We start from the raw sequence: 20,358 nt of genomic DNA, 5'->3' as shown, positions 1-20,358 counted from the left end.
CAAAGTGTACCAAGAGACAGTGCAAAAGGTTGGCGCATTTAAATATTTAAAAAGCCCCACAAACCCATAAAGAGCAATAACATAAACTATAAATAAAAAAACCTAAAAACATCAGAAGAAAAGTGGAAAAATTTTATAACTCTGAGATGGGAAGCCCCTTCTATGTATCAAAGTTTGGAAGCCACAAAAGGTTGATCAATTCACCTACCAAAAAAATAATTTTTTTTTTGCAACACATGGAACATTTTCCATAATAAAAAGTAAAATTAAAAAAACCCTTCTACACGGTAAAAACAACAACAACAACAAATCAAGACAAATGGAAAAAAAATTTACAACTTAATAGTAAGGACCGTCTGGTTCACAGAAATTGGGTAAAAAGACCAATAATTCAATACAAAAATGGACAAAAGATAGAGCCAGAACATTCATTCATACAGCACTTACTAAGCATTTACTATGTGCCAAGCTTCTCTGTGCTGGTGATACAGAAGTTAAATAACCCTGCGTTCAGCAAACCCGTATTTAAAACAGGTAAACTGTTGAACGAAATAAAGAAAATAAATATATATTCTGAGAGACATGGGTAAGCACCCTGAAGAAAAACAGGGAAGGCGGCTAGGAAGGAGGGGGCTGGTGGCTGCAGCTTTAAGGAAGGTCTCATCAAGAAGGTGAGGTGTGAGCAGACTTGAAGCAGGTGTGGCCCTCAGCCTGGCATGATGGAGGAGACTGCCAAGGAGAGCGGAGGGCAGGTGGAAAGGCCCCGAGGCTGCAGACACTTGCCCAGCAGGGAGTGACGGCCCGGGAGCGAGAGGCAGGCAGACGGGGAGATCAGGAGCAGCAGCAAGAAGGGCAGGCGGAGCAGTGCGGGCCTGAGGACAGGCTTTTACTCAGAGGGAGCCAGGTTTTGAAAAGCGGCTCGATCTCTTGCATAAAACTGCACTGACAAACTGCTTTGCACCCATCGGCCCAAAGCGTGACAACCCGGAAATGGTACAAGCAAAGAAGAAAAAGGGACTCTTGTACACTGCAGAAGTTTTTATAACAGCCAAGGAGGAGAAACCCTGTAAATGTCTATTAATAGCAGACTAGTTAAACTATGACTCAGGGCTTTCCCTGGGGGTCCAGTGGCTAAGACTTTGCACTCCCAATGCAGGAGGCCTGGGTTCCATCCCTGGTCAGAGAACGTGCTGCAACAAACACCGAAGATCCCACATGTTGCAACGAAGACCCAGCACAGCCAAATAAATATTTTTAAAATAAATGATTCAACCATATAATGGAATACTGTAGCACTTTAATTAAAAAATGAAGGAAAAACGGAAAAGGAAGCTCTTTCTTAGGTCCTGGCCGGGCAAGATCTGGAAACTATTCGGTCAAACAGTCAACATGAAGAAGTGCAGTATGCTTCCACTTGTGTTTCTAAAAAGGGGGCTGTGAAGCTGCCTTTGAACGTGCTTCCACACGGACAAAACTCTGACGTGATATAAACTAACAATTATATAACTGGTGGTGGCTGGTGAGAACTGGTCAGTGGCGCTGAACGCATTTTAGGGATGTTTAATTTTAGACCACGTGCATATTCTAGACCTAGAGAAAACAGTATGCAACTCAGCTAAACATGTCACACCCTCTCTCACGCGGCCGGCCGCGGCAAGGAAGGCCAGCAAATGGGCCCTCCGCACCCCTCCCCGCAGTGCTCACCTCTATGGGGATGTAGAGCATGAACCCCGGCTCGCCTGTGTGCGTCATGCTCATCACCCGGATCCCGTTGGCGTAGCCCACGCTCATCTCCTGTGGAGACCAAGGGAGGGGGTCACCGTGGAGGTGTCAGAGGATGAAGGTCTCAGGAGCCCTCTCATTAGCTCTGCACCCTCCCTGCGTCTGACCCTGGAGGAGACAGACACATGTGAATGAAGGAATTTCTTCCCCGATGGTCTGTTTCCAGGCAATGGGGTCATTAGGCACATAGCCCAGCCTCCCAACGCCGAGCTCAGAAGTGCCAGCCCAGCCGCTGGGGGAGTGGAGGCAGTCTTTGACAAGCAGGAAACACTTCTGTCCACAAAGTCCTGCTGAAGATCTGCTATAGTTTTAGTCAGGACATCAGGAGCCATGAAGAACAGGCAAACATTCCCTGGTGGACCTGGCAGACCCAGCCCTGGGCACCTGCCCCAGAGAAGACGCTGGTTCACCTGCTAACCTGGGGGCAGACAATGGGCTCCCCGTGTTCTGAACACGTTTCCAGCAGCAGTGATCCAAAGGGCCTCTGACTCGACCGCGCTGTGGCGGGGTGTGGGGAGCCCCAGACGGACCCCAGCAGGCCGCCTCCATGGGGAGCAGGTCGGTGCAGTGCGCTGCAGGCCAAGGGCATGGGGCAAGCCTCTCCTCAGAGCAAAGAAAGGGCTCTGATAGGGCCGGCCAACAGCTAACAGAGCTTTCTGCTGCTCTAACTGTGCCACAGAGAAGAGGAACCTGACTTCAGTCTGAACTTCAAAGAGCACCCCATCAGTAACTGTCCCGGAGCTGCCTGTGACAGCTGCCAAAACATCCGTCTGTGTGGACCTCTCCATCAGCCGCTTCCCGGAGTGCTCAGCTGTCCTTCCTTTCACTCAGGTGCACTTTGTTTCCCTCAGATCTAGTCGCCAAGTGTAAGAAAAAAACTATGTATGTTGTTTAGGGATTCACTTAGCCATTTCTTATCTGAAGGGGCCACACACACAGAAGTTACTTCGTGTGTGGAACAGAGGAAGCTCTCCATGGAGAGAAGGGACCTGACCTTGGCTGGCATTTTTTGGCATCAGTGTCATAATATTACAACATAAAAATGTAATCCACTGCTACAGAAAGCAATGGGCTTCCCTGATAGCTCAGTTGGTAAAGAATCTGCCTGAATGCAGGAGACCCCGGTTCAATTCCTGGGTTGGGAAGATCACCTGGAGAAGGGATAGGCTACCCACTCCAGTATTCTTGGGCTTCCTTGTGGCTCAGCTGGTAAGGAATCTGCCTGCAATGTGGGAGACCTGGGTTCGATCCCTGGGTTGGGAAGATCCCCCTGGAGAAGACAAAGGCTACCCACTCCAGTGTTCTGGCCTGGAGAATTCCCTGGACTGTATGGTCCATGGGGTTGCAAACAGTCAGACACGACTGAGCGACTTTCACTTTTACAGAAAGCAATAAATATATAGAACTGATATTGAGAAAAGTTAGGTCCACTTTAAAGATATCAATGTTTATCAAATAAGAAGACTGTAAAGAATGGAAAATAGTGGAATATACTCATTTTGTTTGCTTAATGAACATAAGAACACACTCTGTGGATGTTAACACCATAATGAGAACATGTAATTCCCATCTCTAAACAAGAACATTCCCTGCTTATTTAAAAACTAGAAGTTTTCCAGTACTCACCTTGCAAAACAGACTTGGGAAGTGGTCTGGAGTCATAGGGGCATAGGACAACTCGGACAGCACGTCCACAGCTCGAGGACCAATCAGGTTGAGGGCTAATGGGGAAAGAACAGGACATGTCTGGCTGCTCCGGGTGAACAGCCGAGCCAATGGGAAGGTCTGTTCTGGACTTGCTCACTATGGCCGGGTCTGGGTGGCAAGACCATGAAAACCGTCCTGTGTTTAGGCAGTGCTAGGATGCACCTAGATTCTGGCAAACACACTTCTCCTGACAAGGCTGCTAAGTGCTGCCACTCACTCCTGGCCTGTGAGAGCCTGGCCAGTTGTGGCCTCTTCCTGGGTACAAAGGAAGATGAGCCTCTACAGCCTCCTCTGCAGGGAGACTGGGAGCACGAGGCCAGAGGACAGGAGCCCAGTCCCAGGGCTGGCCCCGAATACCCGCATGGGTCCCGCTCCCCTGCTCTTCCCACTGTGGCTGCGTGATGGAGAAGCCCCAGACACGAAGCAGTAACAGGAGAGCCCCGAGGAGAGCTGCCCCCAGCCGGGATCTGTGACAGCAGCTGAGTGCAGCACACATCAGATACCCTCAGATGGACTGGACAGCAAGCTGGCTTCCGTACACTTCTAGTTTTCCAATCTGGTAGCAAGAAGGCCATCATATTTGCTACGATGACCTGACACTGAGGGTCCGGTGGAGGCGAGGCAAGGGTCCTTTAAGTGCGAAGCAGGGAGGGGTTAAAGCTGGAATTAGGGGGCAGAAGAGAAAGGGCTGCCCCCTGAGAGGACTGCTGAGGGGGAGATAATCAGGAAATACGTTAACTATCCTTAAGAAGTACTAAATTACTAAAAAAAACTAAGGAAATTGTGACAAAAACAATACCTACATAATGAATTAAAATAATTTAATAATGAGTCACTAGTTAATTCAACAAATATTTGCACTCTGATATGCTGACTGGAGGGGATACAGCAGTAACAACACAGAGAAGCAATAACTCATCCCACACTTCACTTATAACACATGGGGAAGCGCTAGGGATCGACTGGCTATGACCAGGAGCCTCTTACAAGAGGATAATTCTGACACTCCTGAACATCAGATATGAAGAAGGCAAATGGAGAAGACAAACCTGGATCACTGGGCCAGCTGACCCCAGAGGCCGCTCTGACCCTGGAGGGCCCCTTACCAGTGTATTTCCAGGTGACGTCCTCCAGAATCAGGTTGCTGTCTTCTGGCATGTACTTCTTAAGCCAAGCCCAACAATGGACCTGCTGGTCGGTTGGAGAAATCATGAAGAAACTGAAAGTGAGACCAAAAGTAATCAAAACCAGGCAGCAGAAGAATGTTCAGGAAGCAGTGGGTTCTCAGCTAGAGTGAAAGCAATGGGCAGAATGTGGCTAATGGTCTCTTCACTTTCAGGAAGGGCCAAGAGCACATCCTTCTAGGACACACCACATCGGGATACAGCAAGCTTCTGGTGTCCTGCTAGTGCCAAGAAATCACACAGCCACTAACGGAAGACAAGGCACCTTCTCCACGTAGAGTAACTAATTTTCCACACTAGCTTTTACATAATCTGGTGCCTTTCTTCCCCTCCTCGTGGTGGGGTGGGGGGTGTGTGTGTGTGCGCATGCATGCACGGGCGCTGCTGATGAACTGGCCATGCATTAATGAAATGATTTTTGTTCTCAGTGTTAACAGTGTCCTGCAAAAGTGGGCACGCAGTCTAGGGCCCGTGTGTGGAGGGAGTGGGGCGGCGCCTGCTCACCTGCGTTTGCTCAGCCGGGCTATGCTGCAGTCGTTTTCGTACCCACCACGCTCATTGAGCATGCCGGTGTGCACTATGTGGCCCACGGGCACGTCAAGGTCGTTGGAGAAGAGGTATTGGAGAATTTCCAAGGCCTGATCCCCGGTGGACTGTAGGGTTAGGGAATGAAACAGAAATAACAGATGTAAGAACCTCTGGCTGGCAATGTGGCCTGATGGGCAAGGTCACTTGCTGAGAAAATTCAACTAGCTGGTACTTGTTCAACAATATTTGCAGACTTACTCCACTGCAAGGAGCTCAGGTAAGCTAGCTACTGATTCTAGTGTCAAATGGGCCTCTGCAAGCAGAAAAAGAATCAGAAACAAAGAGCTAAAAATTCCAGAAAATATTATAATTCAGTTGATACACTAAAATATACCCGAGTTCTTACAGAATCAGTTTTGAAGTGACAGATGAAAAACAAGAGGTGTATAATAAATAAGCATGTTTCCAAGTCTGTTCTTTTGGTTCTCAAATACTTACTGTTATTTCAAACTTTGTGAAAGAGGACATGTCAATGACACACACGGCTTCCTTACAGCACTTGACTTCGGACTCCACAATCTCAAACCAGTCTGGCTTGTAGAAAGTCTTGCTTTGCTCTAAGGCCAGGAGGTCTATAGGACAGAGAAAACCCAAGGAAGACGGAAAAGGAGGGATTTGTCCTGGTGGTTTCCTTGATAGCTTAGGACTATCAAGCTTAATTGGTTTTTATTATTTATTCTCCTGGGTACACAGTCGAGCTAACTGATTTAAAAATAAGGTTTAGGACTTCCCTAGTGGTCCAGTGGTTAAGAATCTGCCTGTCAGTAAGGGGACACAGGCTTGATGCCTGACCCAGGAAGATCCCACACGCCATGGAGCAACTAAACTTGTGCACACAACTCCCGGAGCCCGCGTGCCCTAGAGCTTGTGCTCTGCACCGAGACCTTGCACTACAGCTGGAGAGCGGCCCCCGCGGGCCACAGCTGAGAGCCCCTGCTCAGCACAGACCTGGCACCGCCAAAAATCCGTAACGTAAAACCAAACCAAACCGAGGTTGAATATTCTCAGGACAAAAAGAACAAACATGAGAACGTGCCTTCTTACCCTTGTCTGGAGGCACGAAGTACTTTGGCCTCTCGAATCCATGTTTCTCCATCCACCTGGCTCCCTGCGCGTCCAGCCGGTCATAGAGAGGAGAGGTGCGTAACTGCCTTCCAGTCTGGAAGTCCCAACGGGGAACCTTCAGGTCGTACAGCAGAGCTAGGAGACGGAAGAGCAGGCCGTGAGAGCCCAAGCCACAGAGCTGAGCACCCATATCCATGAGACTCTAGAGTTGCTTCCATTCAAAAGAGCATGCTTTCCAGGCTGCTGTAGCCCAATTTCCCAACAGTACCTAGTATGACAGGAATGTTCCAGAAGAAAGGATTGCATTCTAAGAGCTGGTGTCGCCCCTCCACAGAGTTATACAGCTGTGAGTCACGTCATGACTCCAGATCTTTGTTTATAATTACTTTTAAACTAGCAGGTAGAAACAATAGGAGAAAGAGTTCTAAACCTTGCTGAGCTCCCAGCAGAGATGACGGTCACGTCTACACAGGACACAGGACGTTACACAGTGTGAAACACTTCTTTCCAGTGCCTGTGTGGTTGGAGTCTCAGGCCTGTCACACACTTGCCCTAGTATTTAACCATTTCTGAAGCAAAAGGGCACACAGCGTACTTGACATGGTGGCTCTGGAACCTGACAGTTTGCACAGTTTGTCCCACTGACACTTTTACATAAGAAAGGTAGGTGCAGAATTCACTTCTCCTCATGTCCAATCTGCAACAGTAGTAAGTAAAAATATCCAGAAAAAGTATGATCTTTAGTCTCTTCCAGAGAGAAGACTGGACTTCACACAAGGCCAAACAAGAGGCACTTCGCTGAGGCAGAAGCAAGCCGTGCTGGCCTCTCTGAACTGTCCAGATCTCTTCTGGGCTTTAGGTTCTACCTTCCACTTCCCCATTTTCTGTCATGCCTGAAGCTTCCAACTCATGAGAGTCAGAGAAGGGCCCCAAAAGTGCTGTATCATCAAGAAACTCAAGCTTCATTACGATTTGCCCAGAAAATAAAAAATCTTGGCAGTCACACATACGGCTACCAGCCAATGCACCACAACCACTGAAGCCGGTGTGGCCTGGAGTCTGTGCTCCGCAAAAAGGGAAGCCCCTGCAACGAGAAGCCTGCGCACCACAGCAGAGCAGCCCTCCCTGCCATAACCAAGAAAGGCCCGCATGCAGCGCCGAACACCCAGCACAGCCAAAAATAAATAAACTATATATTTTTAAAGCTATCTCTAAAGGGCTCACTGGGAAATAAAAAGCCAAGACAAGGTCAGAAGCAAAAACAGAGAGAAAGCAGGAATGCATGTCTGGTATTCACATGAGAAGTGGTTTCCTATATGGTGAGTTAGTGAGAGTCACTTATGCTTTGAGACTAACTTGACAAATTCTCTGCCTTGGAAAACAAACCATGGTCTCAAAGACCAAGCAGGGAGTGCGAGCATTCATTGTGACACAGCAAAGTGAAAACAAAGGCAAAGACAAGAATGTTCAAGAAGCTGCTGCTGCGAGTCTGACAAGAGTGACCCCCGTACGTCCCAGTCCACTTCCTGGTCACAGAGGTAAGTACTGTACAACACACTCAACAAAAGAGTTCACACATGTCAGTGCCCCCAACACAGGCCTGAAACAGCCAAACGCCAGAAGCCCAGCTTGAAGCGACTGCTGAAGAACTGAGGAAGCATCTGCCCCTGTGGAGACAAAGCCAGTCAGACGCCTGTGGAGAGGGCAGTGGGGACGCAGCTGCACTCACGCATGACCTCCATGACACGGTGGCGCAGGAAGGTTCGGCTGCTCTGGAGGGCTCCAAACCGCTTCAGGTCCAGTTCCCAGACGTTTTCTGAGGGGTAGCCGTGCACCATCCATTCAGCGAGGTACCTGCGGGGCGAGGGGGGAAGTTGCCAGGCCTCTCAGCACCGTGACACTCTCAGCGCTGGACTAGGACTCAAGCACCAATAGGATCGAAAGACCCTGTCTTGTCAAGACTGGCTGAGTGATTCTCTAATTCCTTAACTTCTGGAGGAAGCAAATGAGATCCATCTCCTGCTCTCACAAGACCACCATGAGGACATGAGCACTAATGCTAAGACTTCCTGGGAAGTATTAGGGCACGGCAACCCACTCCAGTATTCTTGCCCATGAAATCCCAGGGACAGAGGGGCCTGGTGGGCTACAGCTATAGAGTTGCAGAATCAGACATGACTGAAGTGACTTAGTAAACACGCATGAAGAAATAAGACTAAAATAAACATACAAATGTACTCTATACATTTTGATTTTTTTCCCCTGTAAAACAGTCATCTCAGGAGGTTATATAGTTATATGGCCATATCACCTTTGCTCCAAACATTTTTGGTAACTTCTAATCCATAACTGTCTTTAGAGCCATTCTACCATTCACCCAAGTATACTTACTGATCAGTTAATTTAAAAAAAATTTAAATTGTAGTAAAATACAGACAATATGAAATTTACCATCTTAACCATTTACAAGTACATACATCAGGGATGTGCAGTGTTTTCACACTGTCTGTAATGATCACCACCGTTCACCTCCAGAATTCTTTTCACTTCCCTAACTATACCCAGTAAAGAGAGACCGCCCCCGCACTCCATCAGCCACCACTCTACGCCTGTCTCTATGAACGGTACTGCTCTTATGTATTCAGACAGGTGGGATTTTATGTTACTGTCCTTTTGACACTGGCTTTATTTTTGTTAGTACCAAATTTTAAAATAAAAACTTAGGTGATGAGCATGATCTTCTACTGCACTCACCATCACTACTTCCAAACTCAGATAAACACATTCAAAGGACCAACATTTGTTATGACTGAAGTAGTACAGACGAACATCCCACTGGTTCCCAGGCTAACTCCACAAGAGGGGCTCCAAACACATTCTGTACAGTGACGTGCCCGCAACAAGGGGCGAGAGCCTTCACGGGGACAGCTCTCTACGGACACGTGTCGTCCGCTTACCACAAACCTGCTGGACTAAGTACATCACAGACCATGTGAACACGAAGAAAGGAGGAAGCCCAGAAAGCCGAGTCTGTGTGGGAAGGACTTACTTTCCAGCTCCGCCACCAAACGAAAGGCCTGCGGAGTTCATCCCCACCAGGACGAAGTAGCCCCGCACCGAGGGAGATTCCCCCATGATGCACCTCATGTCTGGGGTGAGGGTCTCGGGGCAGTTCACCAGCTTCACGATCTCCAGAGTCTCCAGCTGTGGCATCCGACGCAGCAGGGAACTCAGCAGGGGCTCTGAGCGACACAACAGACCCAAACCCGGTCCTCAGCTTGAGGGAACTCAAAACTGCCTTCCCCTACACGCCTCGCCTCCTGCTTCTTTCCCAAAGTGTCTTGGGGAGGTTTTCTGAGAAGAGCCAACTGGGCCATCTATCAGAAGCAGAAGCCTTGGTGGAATTATGGTACATCCCTACAAAGTTCTTGTCATAAAAACAGAGTAAGATATTCTGTAGAAAGGAAAGGTACTATGGAAGAGCAGATACTGTGTGTAGCCCCCAAATAAAATCTTAACAGGCATCAGTGGTAGGACAAAAGCTCTTAATTAAAAGGCCCCCAAAGAGATATGCAATAAAAGGCAGTGTTTTCCTATGTTCTAACAGCTGCAAAAGACAGATCCTCAGCTTGTTTTAAGGTCAGTCCATCACCTGGGAAAGATCCAGTGGGAGAGGGATCAAGATGAAGCCAGACTGAAGCTGGCTGGCAGGGACATGGAACGTCTGTATGTTATTCTCTTCACTTGTAAAAGTCTGAAATTTCCCCAAATTAAGGGAAAAAAAAATTAAGTTCAAGTGGAAGAAAGGACACTCGTCATGACAGACCCTTTCATACCTGTTGAATTTGGAATTACATGACTATATTGCCTATTAAATGAATTAAAATTATTTAAAAATTGAGTAAAAGAACATATTAACAATTTCACTTTTACAAATTCTCTTCCATCTTAGATGAAGTCCTATGAAAACAAGGTTTCCAAAAAAAAAAAGTAGGTTTCCTTCTAGCCTAAAATTTCAGAAATGAGTTTAGGCAAAAAAATGAGAAGGCAAAATTAACCAAGATTTTAATTGTAGGTCTCTGAATCGGCTTGCCAGTAACTGTATCAGACCAGACAAGCTCTGTGGACAACCAAATGGGATTGTTACAAAGGTCAAATAAGGAACCACAGGTACACCGTGATTTGGTTCCAGACCACTGTAATAAAGTGAGTACTGCAACACAGTGAGTTCTGTGAATGTTTTGGTTCCCTCAGCGCATACAAAAATTATATTGCATTATATGTTCAATAGAATTACGTCTAAAAAACCAATGGACAGGATATTCCCTGGCAGTTGAGTGGTTAGGACCCCACACTTTCACTGGTGTGTGCATGGAGTTCAATAGCTGGTCAGGAAATTAAAATCATGTAAGCCTTGTGGGGAAAAGAACACCAAAAACAAAAAAAGCAAAAACACAATAACAATATACATAGCAAAAAATGTAAACTAAAAAATACTTGGCCAGATATACAAGTAACCTATGTGTCCATCAACAGATGTGGGATATATATACAGTGGACTGCTATTCAGCTATTAAACATTTTTTTTTTGCTACTTGCAACAACACGGACAGACTTGAAAGGTATTATGTTTAGTGAAATGAGTCAGAGAAAGACAAATACTGTATGTTATCACCTATATGTGGAATCTAAAAAGAAAAGAAACTAGTGAATATAACAGAAGAGAAACGGATACAGGCTTGTGGTTATCAGCGGGAAAGGGAAGTGGGAAGGGGCGAGATAAGGGGAGGCGGTTCAGAGCACTATGTATGAAATAAAGAAGCTGCAGGGATGTAGTGTACACACACAATACAGTATTTCACAACTATCAATGGAGCATAACCTTTAAAAATTGAGAACTGCTGTATTGTTTGTACACAGAAAACTTGTATATTGTGTACATCAATTTTATCTCAAAAATGCCATTAAACACAATTTCCACTCAGACTTCAGTATATTATTACAACTATAAAAAGGTAAAAAAAAAACCCTTACTGCTAAAATACGCTATTATCCGAACCTTCAGCGAATCCTGTCTTTTGCAACAGATAGACCACTGATGCAACAGATCATAAATACAATAGACAGATCACTGAAGAAACACACCGACCACAAATCACAGATCCAATAACACACCTAACAGTGAAGAAATTTGAAGCAGTACTGTAATTACCAAAATTCAAGAGATGCAAAAGTCACAAAATGCTGTTGGAAAATGGTGCCACAGACTTGTTCAATGCAGTGTTTGCCACAAACCTTCAATTTATTAGAAACTCAGTATCTGCGAAGCACAATAAAACGAGACGTGCCTGTGTTCCTGAAAAGGCTTTAATGTATAACATCTTAGGCAAATATAAGGCACTCATGTTAAAATATAGTTTACATACCAAAATGATCCCAGTCTTCCTGCAGATTTTGAATCTCCAGCTGGTTCTTGCCCTCAGTGAAAATTGGTTTTGGGTTTTTCTCAAAGCCCCCTGACAGGATGCCACCCTGCCAGTTCCGAATATAAATTCTTCCATCGGCATCTACAACAGCTGAGAGGGAAAAATGACAAGGGGGTGGGGAACAGAATAAAACACAGGGTTTAGAGGCAAGCCAGCTGTCTACATGGACAGAAAAAGAAGTTAAACAAAAACACCTAGCATTGCCCTTATTAACCAGGCAGCGTTCAGTAAACACAAGCATCATTAGCTTTAAAATGCTGTTCCGGGTCATGGGTGAGGATGCTCCTTCCAGATTTATTGTGGAGACATTTTCAGATTACCCCTATACCAATCACTTACCTAGAATCTTTGACTAGTTCTCAGAATCAAACCACATAACTGCCACTATGCCACATGAAAGCCTGACAGAGGGGGCTGTGGAGTCCATTTTAGGGATGAAGACCTCCAAGTAGAATTGAACCCTCCCTACGGTGCTAGGAGTCACTGAACAGCCCGAGCTTAGAGCTCACCTGTGACATCTCCACAATGGGTAGCATTATGTCAACTCTAGGTTACACTCCAAACTTGCGCAATTTAGACCTCTGCCTGGAAGTACAGTTAGCTTGCCAACAAAGAAACAAAACTGCTCAAATGGTATGCCCACTTTGGCCATCCTTTCATAAAGAGACATTCAAGTCAAGCTACAACGGGGTCCACCGCCCTGTAACATGCTCCAGAAGTGAAAAGACTCTTCAGGGCACAGTCTGTCCTCAGCAGAAAGCCTTTCTTGGCAGAGGACGGAACAGGTACGAGGAGACAAGAGTAAAAACAAACTGCAAGTCCTCACTTGGTGTGCTGCTCGGCAGAGGGGTCTCCCAGGGGCGAGTCAGAAGGTAGAAGTGTTCGCAGGCATGTAACGGGATGCTCACCGGCTCCTCGCTGCACAGACCCAGCTCGTATGCCCACTACAGACGGACAGAGGGATGGGTGGGTGGAGAGGAACAGAAAGACACGTGAGCAAGGGCAGCCTCTTGAGATGAGTGTCATTTCAAGCGGCTCCTGGGCGCTCCCGCTCCCACGTCAGCTGTGGGGAAGCCGACTTCCAGCTTTAGTTCCTAACGTTTTTGGAGGGGACCAACACTGTACTGGGTGAGCCACGAAGTCTGCTTTCTGAGCAGAGAAGACAGAGTCACCAGCTCGGAAGAGAAGCTCGTGGGGAGCCAGGCCCTTTGAACAAAACGCCGGGCCTCAACTGCGAACCCCAAACACCAACCATGAAGACCTCCACGTGGTGGAAAGTACTCCCGGGTGCCATTAAGACTGTGGGGGGGGGTGGGGACAAGGGACCAGTCTGCCTCAGAGCTGCAGGGTTTAGTGTCCTGACACGGAACCCACGCTCCCGACACAGGGGCACCCAACGCTCGTCTGCTGGGTGGCGGGATGGCACAAACCACCACACAGCCCCGACCACGGACCGAGTGCTGTGCATGCTGAGTCTCCGGGCCTCCCTGAGCAGGGCTGCCCCTCAGCCGGGGAGCAGGGGGACGGCGCCCGGCTTCCATACAAGGGGCGAGGGCAGGCTTCCCATTTGGAGGGGGGGATTCCCAGTTTTCCTGGCCACAGAAGAAACAGTGTGTCCTGGACGCCTGCTTAGTCCATCAGAGAACTAGCTTTACCTCTGTACCCCAAAATCCTGGAGACAAAAGTTAAATAAGAAAGTCAGTGACCCGGTCTTGTTACTAACCTACCTGACCAGCACAGTTGACAAAATACTGGCACTGGATCTGTCCTTTATCTGTCTCCACACCGGTGACTTGACCTTTTTTGACCATAACATGAAGAATACTTGTCCGGTCATAGATCTGAACACCTGTCCCAAGGTAAACACAGAGTTGGGGAGTTTTCATCTGCTGTCTCAGAGTCAGGCATTTGCAGCAGCTTCTCAACAAACACTGAAAAGGCCAGGTCCATGCTTTAACTTTATAATCCAAAACACTCCTGGAACCACATCCTGAGATGGTAGAAATGGGCCTTTCCCAAGACTGACAATACCAGACCAACTGAAAAAACCAACTGAAGTCCATAATCACATTTCGGGTCTCGTGGGACTTCCCTGGCGGTCCGGTGGTTTGGGTCTACGCTTCCACTGCAGGGGGCCAGGTTCCACCGGCTGGGAATCGAAGGCCCACAAGGGGCATGGCACAGCCAAACAAAAATCCAGGAATCACAAAAGGGGCAGGAGAGAAACAGTGCCACAGGGCCTCCTCAATCCTGATCGACCCACACCACGAACCAGTTCATCCAGAGTGGACAACATCACAGATTACCCTTCCACTCGTTCATTCCAACCGCGGGACGTGACCCCCAGCTGTGCATTAAATCTGCAAGGCATGTGCCAGCCTTGGAGATTCTCAAGTCCTGTGGAGGGAAAAGGCCCTTATACCTAAAATGCTCTAAGCAGGACCGAGGGCAGTGCCTAGGATACTTAACAAGAAAAACGTGGCCCTGAGGGAAACTGTGCTGACAGGTACTGCACCGAGACAAAAACTCAGCGGAGTTCCACCGCAGAGACTGGCTGGAGCCCCTGCCGCCAGTGAGCCGCTCTCCTGAGACCACCCGTCTTTCCTCACCCCGCGCCCACTCACCGTTCTGGGAGGCAGCACTGGCCAGGGCAAGCGCCACATCGGCGGAGGACACCACCGCGTCCTCGGGGACGTGCATGGCCCCCACCAGGTCGTGCACGTTGAGCAGAGGGTGCAGCTCGGCCACCTTCTTGGGGGAGACGACCTCGCAGGGGATGCCTATGACACTGGCACAGAACACAGGGGCACGATGACATTCCCCGGCCTCCGCAGAGGTCAGCTGGCAGGGAGTCGGGACGGGCTCAGCCTCATACGTACTTCAGCCTCGAGGTGATGCGCTTCAGGGAGACGAGCCGGTCCTGAGTTTGGGCCAGAAAGATGGAGCCCGTCCTAGTGTAACCTGGAAGGAAACGCAGCCCAAACTCAGACAGACCGGGCCACCTGCGGGGGCACAGTGGGAGCCCACCAGCCTGTCAGGCGGACGGCCCGCGAGGAGTCCTGGACTGCCACCACGCAGACAGGCTCAGCTCACAGCTCTGCGAGGGAAGCAACTGTGACCCCCCGGCCTTCACCCCTTTAGGTAACCAGGCCCTTTCTCCTCTGGTCCTTGGTGGGCACAGAACCGTGGTGATGGCCGCACTCAGTGCAGCTGCAGGCCTGTGACCGACGCTCAGCCGGTCTGACCTCCTGGAACACTGGGGCTTGAGCCAGGAGAGAAGGCGGAGGTCCCTCCTCTCATCTCAGGAGCGTCCTGGCCAGCCCACTCCCCTTCCAGCTGAGGGCCTGGGTCCTCACAACCCAGCTCCACCCTGCTTCCAGCTGGCAGCCGCCTCCCACTCCACAGGCCCCAGTGGCCTTCCAGAAGCTCCCTGGTGCCCAGCTTAGCCCCGGGCGATTCCTGCTGTTTGCAGTCAACATACCGGATGTGACCACTAGGACACCTGAGTCAATGACAGTCCTCCCAGAGTGCAATGTCTTATCAGTCCTCATGAAGAAAAGCTTGAATCTGTCAGGTGTCTTTTTAAAATGGAAATACAGTCATGATCATTTCAGAGTCTGTTTTTTGTAAGTATTAGACATATCCTCATCATATTTATTCCTTTGCTCTGTCCTAGGATACACAGATGGAGAAGGCAATGGCACTCCACTCCAGTACTCTTGCCTGGAAAATCCCATGTACGGAGGAGCCTGGTACTTTCAGTCCATGAGGTCGCTAAGAGTCGGACATGACTGAGCGACTGCACTTTCACTTTTCACTTTCATGCATTGGAGAAGGAAATGGCAACCCACTCCAGTGTTCTTGCCTGGAGAATCCCAGGGACGGGGGAGCCTGGTAGGAGGCCATCGATGGGGTCACACAGAGTCAGACACGACTGCAGTGAGTAAGCAGCAGCAGCAGCAGCAGGATACACAGAAAGCAAAAATGTTCATACCCCTGTGAAAAATAACTTGCTAAGTACAGGTCAACGTTCACAGTTCCGTTTGTCTTCAACTGAAGGTAGAGTTAAACACTATGGTCAGAAGTCTCTGAGTTTGTTCTTTTCTCCCCCATAATAAAGCTGTTTTTCATCTGAAATGCAACTATGTTATTTCTGCTAGTATTCCACTGTTGGTTCTCTCCCATTCTGATAGCTTTTTTTTAATATTTGAGTATGGAGAATGTTCAAATCATTCTAAAAGTCAACACTACACAGAATCAAGCCAGAAATATCAACTATCCTGCACTTCCCCACCATGCACCTTGTTTCCCAATTACTCTGGAGGTAACCACCCTCAGCTGTTTTTGTTTAGTTGCTTTGTCATGTCTGACTCTTTCGTAACTCCATGGACTACAGCCCTCCAGGATCTCCTCTGTCCATGGGATTTCCCAGGCAAGAATACTGGAGTGGGTTGCCATTTCCTTCTCCAGGGGATCTTCCTGACCCAGGGATTGAACTCTGGTATCCTGCATTGGACGGCAGATTCTTTACTGCAGAACCTCCAGGGAAGCCCAGTCAACCTCAGTACTTTCTGATTTATCCTTTCTATATTTATTTGCAAAATAATGGATATTTTCTTAATGCTTCTTAGTTCTTATACAAAAGCAGTACATTTTATATAGCTTTTAACATCGGGGTTTTCTCATTTAACAGTGTATCACAGAGATCATTTCATAGCAGTTCATAGACATCTTCCTCATCCATTTTATAGCTACTTGATACTCCTGTGTATGGACTTCATCAATTTTATGCATGCATACTTTTGTGCAAGATATTAAGTGGAAAAAACAAGGTGCAGATATGCTTAATACAATCTCATTTTGGTTTAAAAAAGTACACAGGAACAAACCACGGAGTGGTAACCTTTTGGTGGGTATTCAGTGGGGAGGTTGACTTTTTCTTTTTATATTTCTGTATTATTCACATTTATCATAATAATTTTTTACATATATTTAAAACTTTCTAAAATTTCCTTATAACCCACAAAATAGTTTAAAAACTTGGTTATCAACTTGATAAAGTGGCTTAATCTACCTGCATCTAGGTTTTTCAACTGTAAAAGAATGACCCATCCTTATTATAAGGTCAAATACATGAAATACTTTCAGAAGACTATGAAAACTTTTAGATTATCACATTTGGTCACCTGACAAAAATTCTATCAGGTACAAAAGAAGCACGGCAGAAACTAATTTTGTATAATGAGGACTCTTGAAGTGACCCAGTAACTGCTGAGTTGAATGCAGTTAGCATACACCTCAAGTGAATGAACTATTTTCAGAAGATTAGCCTATTATATGGTACCATTAAATCTAGGTTTTGGGACTTCCCTGGTGGTCCAGTGGTTGTTAAATCTCTGCATTTCCACTGCAGGTTGGCGGGGGAAAGTCTGACCCCTGGTTGGAAAACTAAGATCCTACATGCTCCTAGGCCAAAAAGAAAAAACCCAAAACAAAACAAACTAGGCTGTACAGATGTCATTTAATGTCTCAAAGCAGTCCGCTGAACAACCGCGGTCACAGGAGTGCACACCCGTCCATCCTGCCGGACAGCAGACTCCTCCATCAGGGAAGCCCCACGTCGTGTCTCACTGTGGCACTGGTGCACTGCACTGGGGGTGACACACCGAGGAGGGCGCCCTTGCTCTCGGCTGCCTGACCTCCTCACTGCCCCACAGGCACCAGGGAGAGATCGGGCCCAACAGGGGTTTCGGACGGTGACCCAGAACAAAGACTAGACTCAGTTATCCTCCAGAAAAGAAGCTTGCAGCCCCCATCCCTCTGGACTCTAATAGCTGAGGAGTGCCAGACACATCAAAGCATGAGTCACTGAACCAAGGGCCCCCTTGGTCAGCAGTGCCCCCTCTGGGCCTGGAGTGGACCCTCTTCTGACCCTGACCTGGTTAATGCCTGATTCAAGAATTAAATTAAATCCATCCAAAAAAGACTGAAATACAGTTAGGTCTACCATGTTTAAGTTACTAGAAAATCAGTCTTAAGTTACAATTTACAAATAAGGTTATACTTCAGTTGGCAAAAATAAAAGCGACTATCCTGGGTCAGCATTAATCTTGATGTATCTGTGATCTGAATGACACAAGGTCTGCAAAAAAGTATCCCTCACACAGGACTTGTCCCGTCATCAGCACGGGCCTCACCATCCCCTAACAGTTCTGTGGCCACCAAACTGCTTCATCAGCAATGAAACTAGCTTTGACTCTGGGCTTCTTGCTAACTCGTCACCTTAAAACAAAGGACTAGACTCCCTTCCTGCCTTGCTGCCATATGGATCATGGTCTTAGATCCATCTTCCTGCTCTTGGGGCTCTTACTCACTCAATAAGTGGCTTATGGTCTGTGTCCTTACTCCCCTAATTACACAGGTAAGGAGAGACACATGTATGTGCTTTATAGTTAGAACACCCTTAAGGATCATATTTGGGTGGGTCCAGCCATGATTTAACCACCAAATACCTGAACTTGAGGCGCCAAGTGTTGCCACTTATTATACGTTGGTGAGTGGAATATATAGGAAATGGACCAGGAAGATTTTCACTTCATAAGAATAACAGAATCTGAAAAGGAGCTGCTGCTGCTGCTGCTAAGTCACTTCAGTCGTGTCCGACTCCATGCGACCCTATAGACGGCAGCCCACCGGGTTCCCCCGTCCCTGGGATTCTCCAGGCAAGAACACTGGAGTGGGTTGCCATTTCCTTCTCCAATGCATGAAAGTGAAAAGTGAAAGTGAAGTCGCTCAGTCGTGTCCGACTCTTTGCGACCCCACGGACTGCAGCCTACCAGGCCCCTCCGTCCATGGGATTTTCCAGGTAAGAGTACTGGAGTGGGGTGCCATTGCCTTCTCTGAAAAAGAGCTAGGGTACTGACTGAAGACCCTCAATCTACAGATAAGGCAAGTGAAGACAGTGCAACAAGCTAAGAGACTTGCCCCAGGTCAGAGCCGGACAAGTGGCAGAGCCTGGACTGAAACTCAAGTCTGAATTACCAGATCAACAGGCCACCTTGCTGCAGCACCAGAGCACTGAGTAAAGGTCTAGACCACCTGCTTACCTGTTTGGATCCCCGTTTCTTGCTCTAACTGATGGTAGAGTTTGTTTGAATAATCAGCCATCTTTTGCTCGATGGCCAAGTGCCTGGCGGTGCTTAGGATGCCAGCACAGAACCTCGTAGAGCCAGCAGCCAACCTGCAGGACAGATTGTTAGGGAGACGCATATGTCAGTGAAACAGTAAGTTCAAGGCTCCTCACCACACCACTGCTGCAACAGCCAAAGATGGAATCAACCTCACTGTCTATCAACATAAGAGTGATTTAAAAGTTTGGAATTTCACCTATGCAACATTAAAAAAAAAAAACACTTTCATGGACCAATCCTAATGGAGCAACTCTAATGAAAAGAGCCAGGTGAGGAAAACTATTTAGGGTGCGCTGTCACTTGTATGACAAAACTAAATGAATCTCCAGATACCCGCATACACACCTACCAACACTTATTTGATTACATATGGAGAGGATTATCTGGAACGGTACCTAAGGAACTTAACTCACTTCCAGTGAAGGAAACTTGTAGTTAGAGGTTAAGGAGCAGAAGGAGACTTTTCCCTATGTACTCTTCTATATATTTTCAGTTTTGAACTACGTAAACGTGTCACCTATTCAGAATTTAGAATGAAGTCCAATTTGTGGCAGGGAACAAAAGCCTGGAACAGAAAAAGGACACTAGGGGAAATAAAGCATCAACTTTAGTTTAAAAGAATGCATCAATACTGGCTCATTAACTGCAACATTAATCCTTACAGACGCTGATAACAGATGAACGTGGATGTGAGTGACACGGTAACTCTGCACTACTATTGCAATTGCTCTGTACAGCTAAAGCTTTCATTTCAGCTCAAAGAAGACGCACCCGAGTCACTGTATTTATTACTGAATTAATACAACACAGAGAACAAGATGTACTTTAAACCAGAAATAAATACATCCTTTATCTACTTGTTACATCCCAATCTCTGAAAACCAGAGACCAGGAATATCAGGCATCGCAAAACCAAGTCCTGAAGGTTTCCTTTCTGTAACCTGCTCATGCTACTCAGGGACACTGAGGTCAGGTATCGGTGGGTGAGCACCACTGAGACGGCAGAGGTGAGGGAGCCCAGAGCAGCAGAGCCCAACCACGGCCAGCGGGATCCCCACCTGCCCTGCTCCAGAAGGACGACATCCTTCCAGCCCATCTTGGAGAGGTGATAGGCCACAGACGTGCCCATGATTCCACCACCGCAGACAACCACCTGTGCCCGGGCGGGCAGGACCACGGGTGGCGCCGCGGCCGCTGACGCGCTGCCTCTGGCCGAGCAGCCCTTCTGCCATCCTCCGCAGCGTCCCGGTCCTCGGACCATCGCCAGCAACCGGTGCAGCATCACGTCTGTCAGCAGCGGGGGCCGTGCTCTCACTCAGCCACGCAGCAGATCCCAGGAATTCACACTAGACAGAG

General features: G+C 47.7%; 1 protein-coding gene across 4 annotated transcripts in view; it reads right to left on the bottom strand.

Annotated features, from left to right (window-relative positions):
- PDPR (pyruvate dehydrogenase phosphatase regulatory subunit) overlaps positions 1–20,358 on the bottom strand; it is a 46,688-nt gene that overhangs the window by 9,453 nt on the left and 16,877 nt on the right. For all 4 annotated transcript variants that reach the window (XM_055413147.2, XM_088830858.1, XM_055413150.2 and 1 more), the window contains exons 2-16: positions 20,061–20,348; positions 18,919–19,052; positions 14,692–14,773; positions 14,437–14,600; positions 13,540–13,661; positions 12,639–12,756; positions 11,753–11,902; positions 9,376–9,568; positions 8,056–8,180; positions 6,306–6,461; positions 5,700–5,833; positions 5,178–5,326; positions 4,596–4,708; positions 3,409–3,503; positions 1,705–1,794 (exon numbers count right to left, since the gene is read on the bottom strand). In XM_055413147.2, coding sequence (XP_055269122.1) covers positions 1,705–1,794; positions 3,409–3,503; positions 4,596–4,708; positions 5,178–5,326; positions 5,700–5,833; positions 6,306–6,461; positions 8,056–8,180; positions 9,376–9,568; positions 11,753–11,902; positions 12,639–12,756; positions 13,540–13,661; positions 14,437–14,600; positions 14,692–14,773; positions 18,919–19,052; positions 20,061–20,284 — 2,049 coding nt within the window. In that variant the 5' untranslated portion in view covers positions 20,285–20,348. The remainder of the gene's footprint in view (positions 1–1,704; positions 1,795–3,408; positions 3,504–4,595; positions 4,709–5,177; positions 5,327–5,699; positions 5,834–6,305; positions 6,462–8,055; positions 8,181–9,375; positions 9,569–11,752; positions 11,903–12,638; positions 12,757–13,539; positions 13,662–14,436; positions 14,601–14,691; positions 14,774–18,918; positions 19,053–20,060; positions 20,349–20,358) is intronic.

Source organism: Moschus berezovskii, chromosome 22 (assembly GCF_049115385.1).
Source record: "Moschus berezovskii isolate FMDL1 chromosome 22, NW_MosBer_1.0, whole genome shotgun sequence".
In the NCBI taxonomy this organism is placed as follows: domain Eukaryota; kingdom Metazoa; phylum Chordata; class Mammalia; order Artiodactyla; family Moschidae; genus Moschus; species Moschus berezovskii.
The sequence above is the reverse complement of the archived record's forward strand: the minus strand, read 5'-3'. Positions and strand labels throughout refer to the sequence as shown.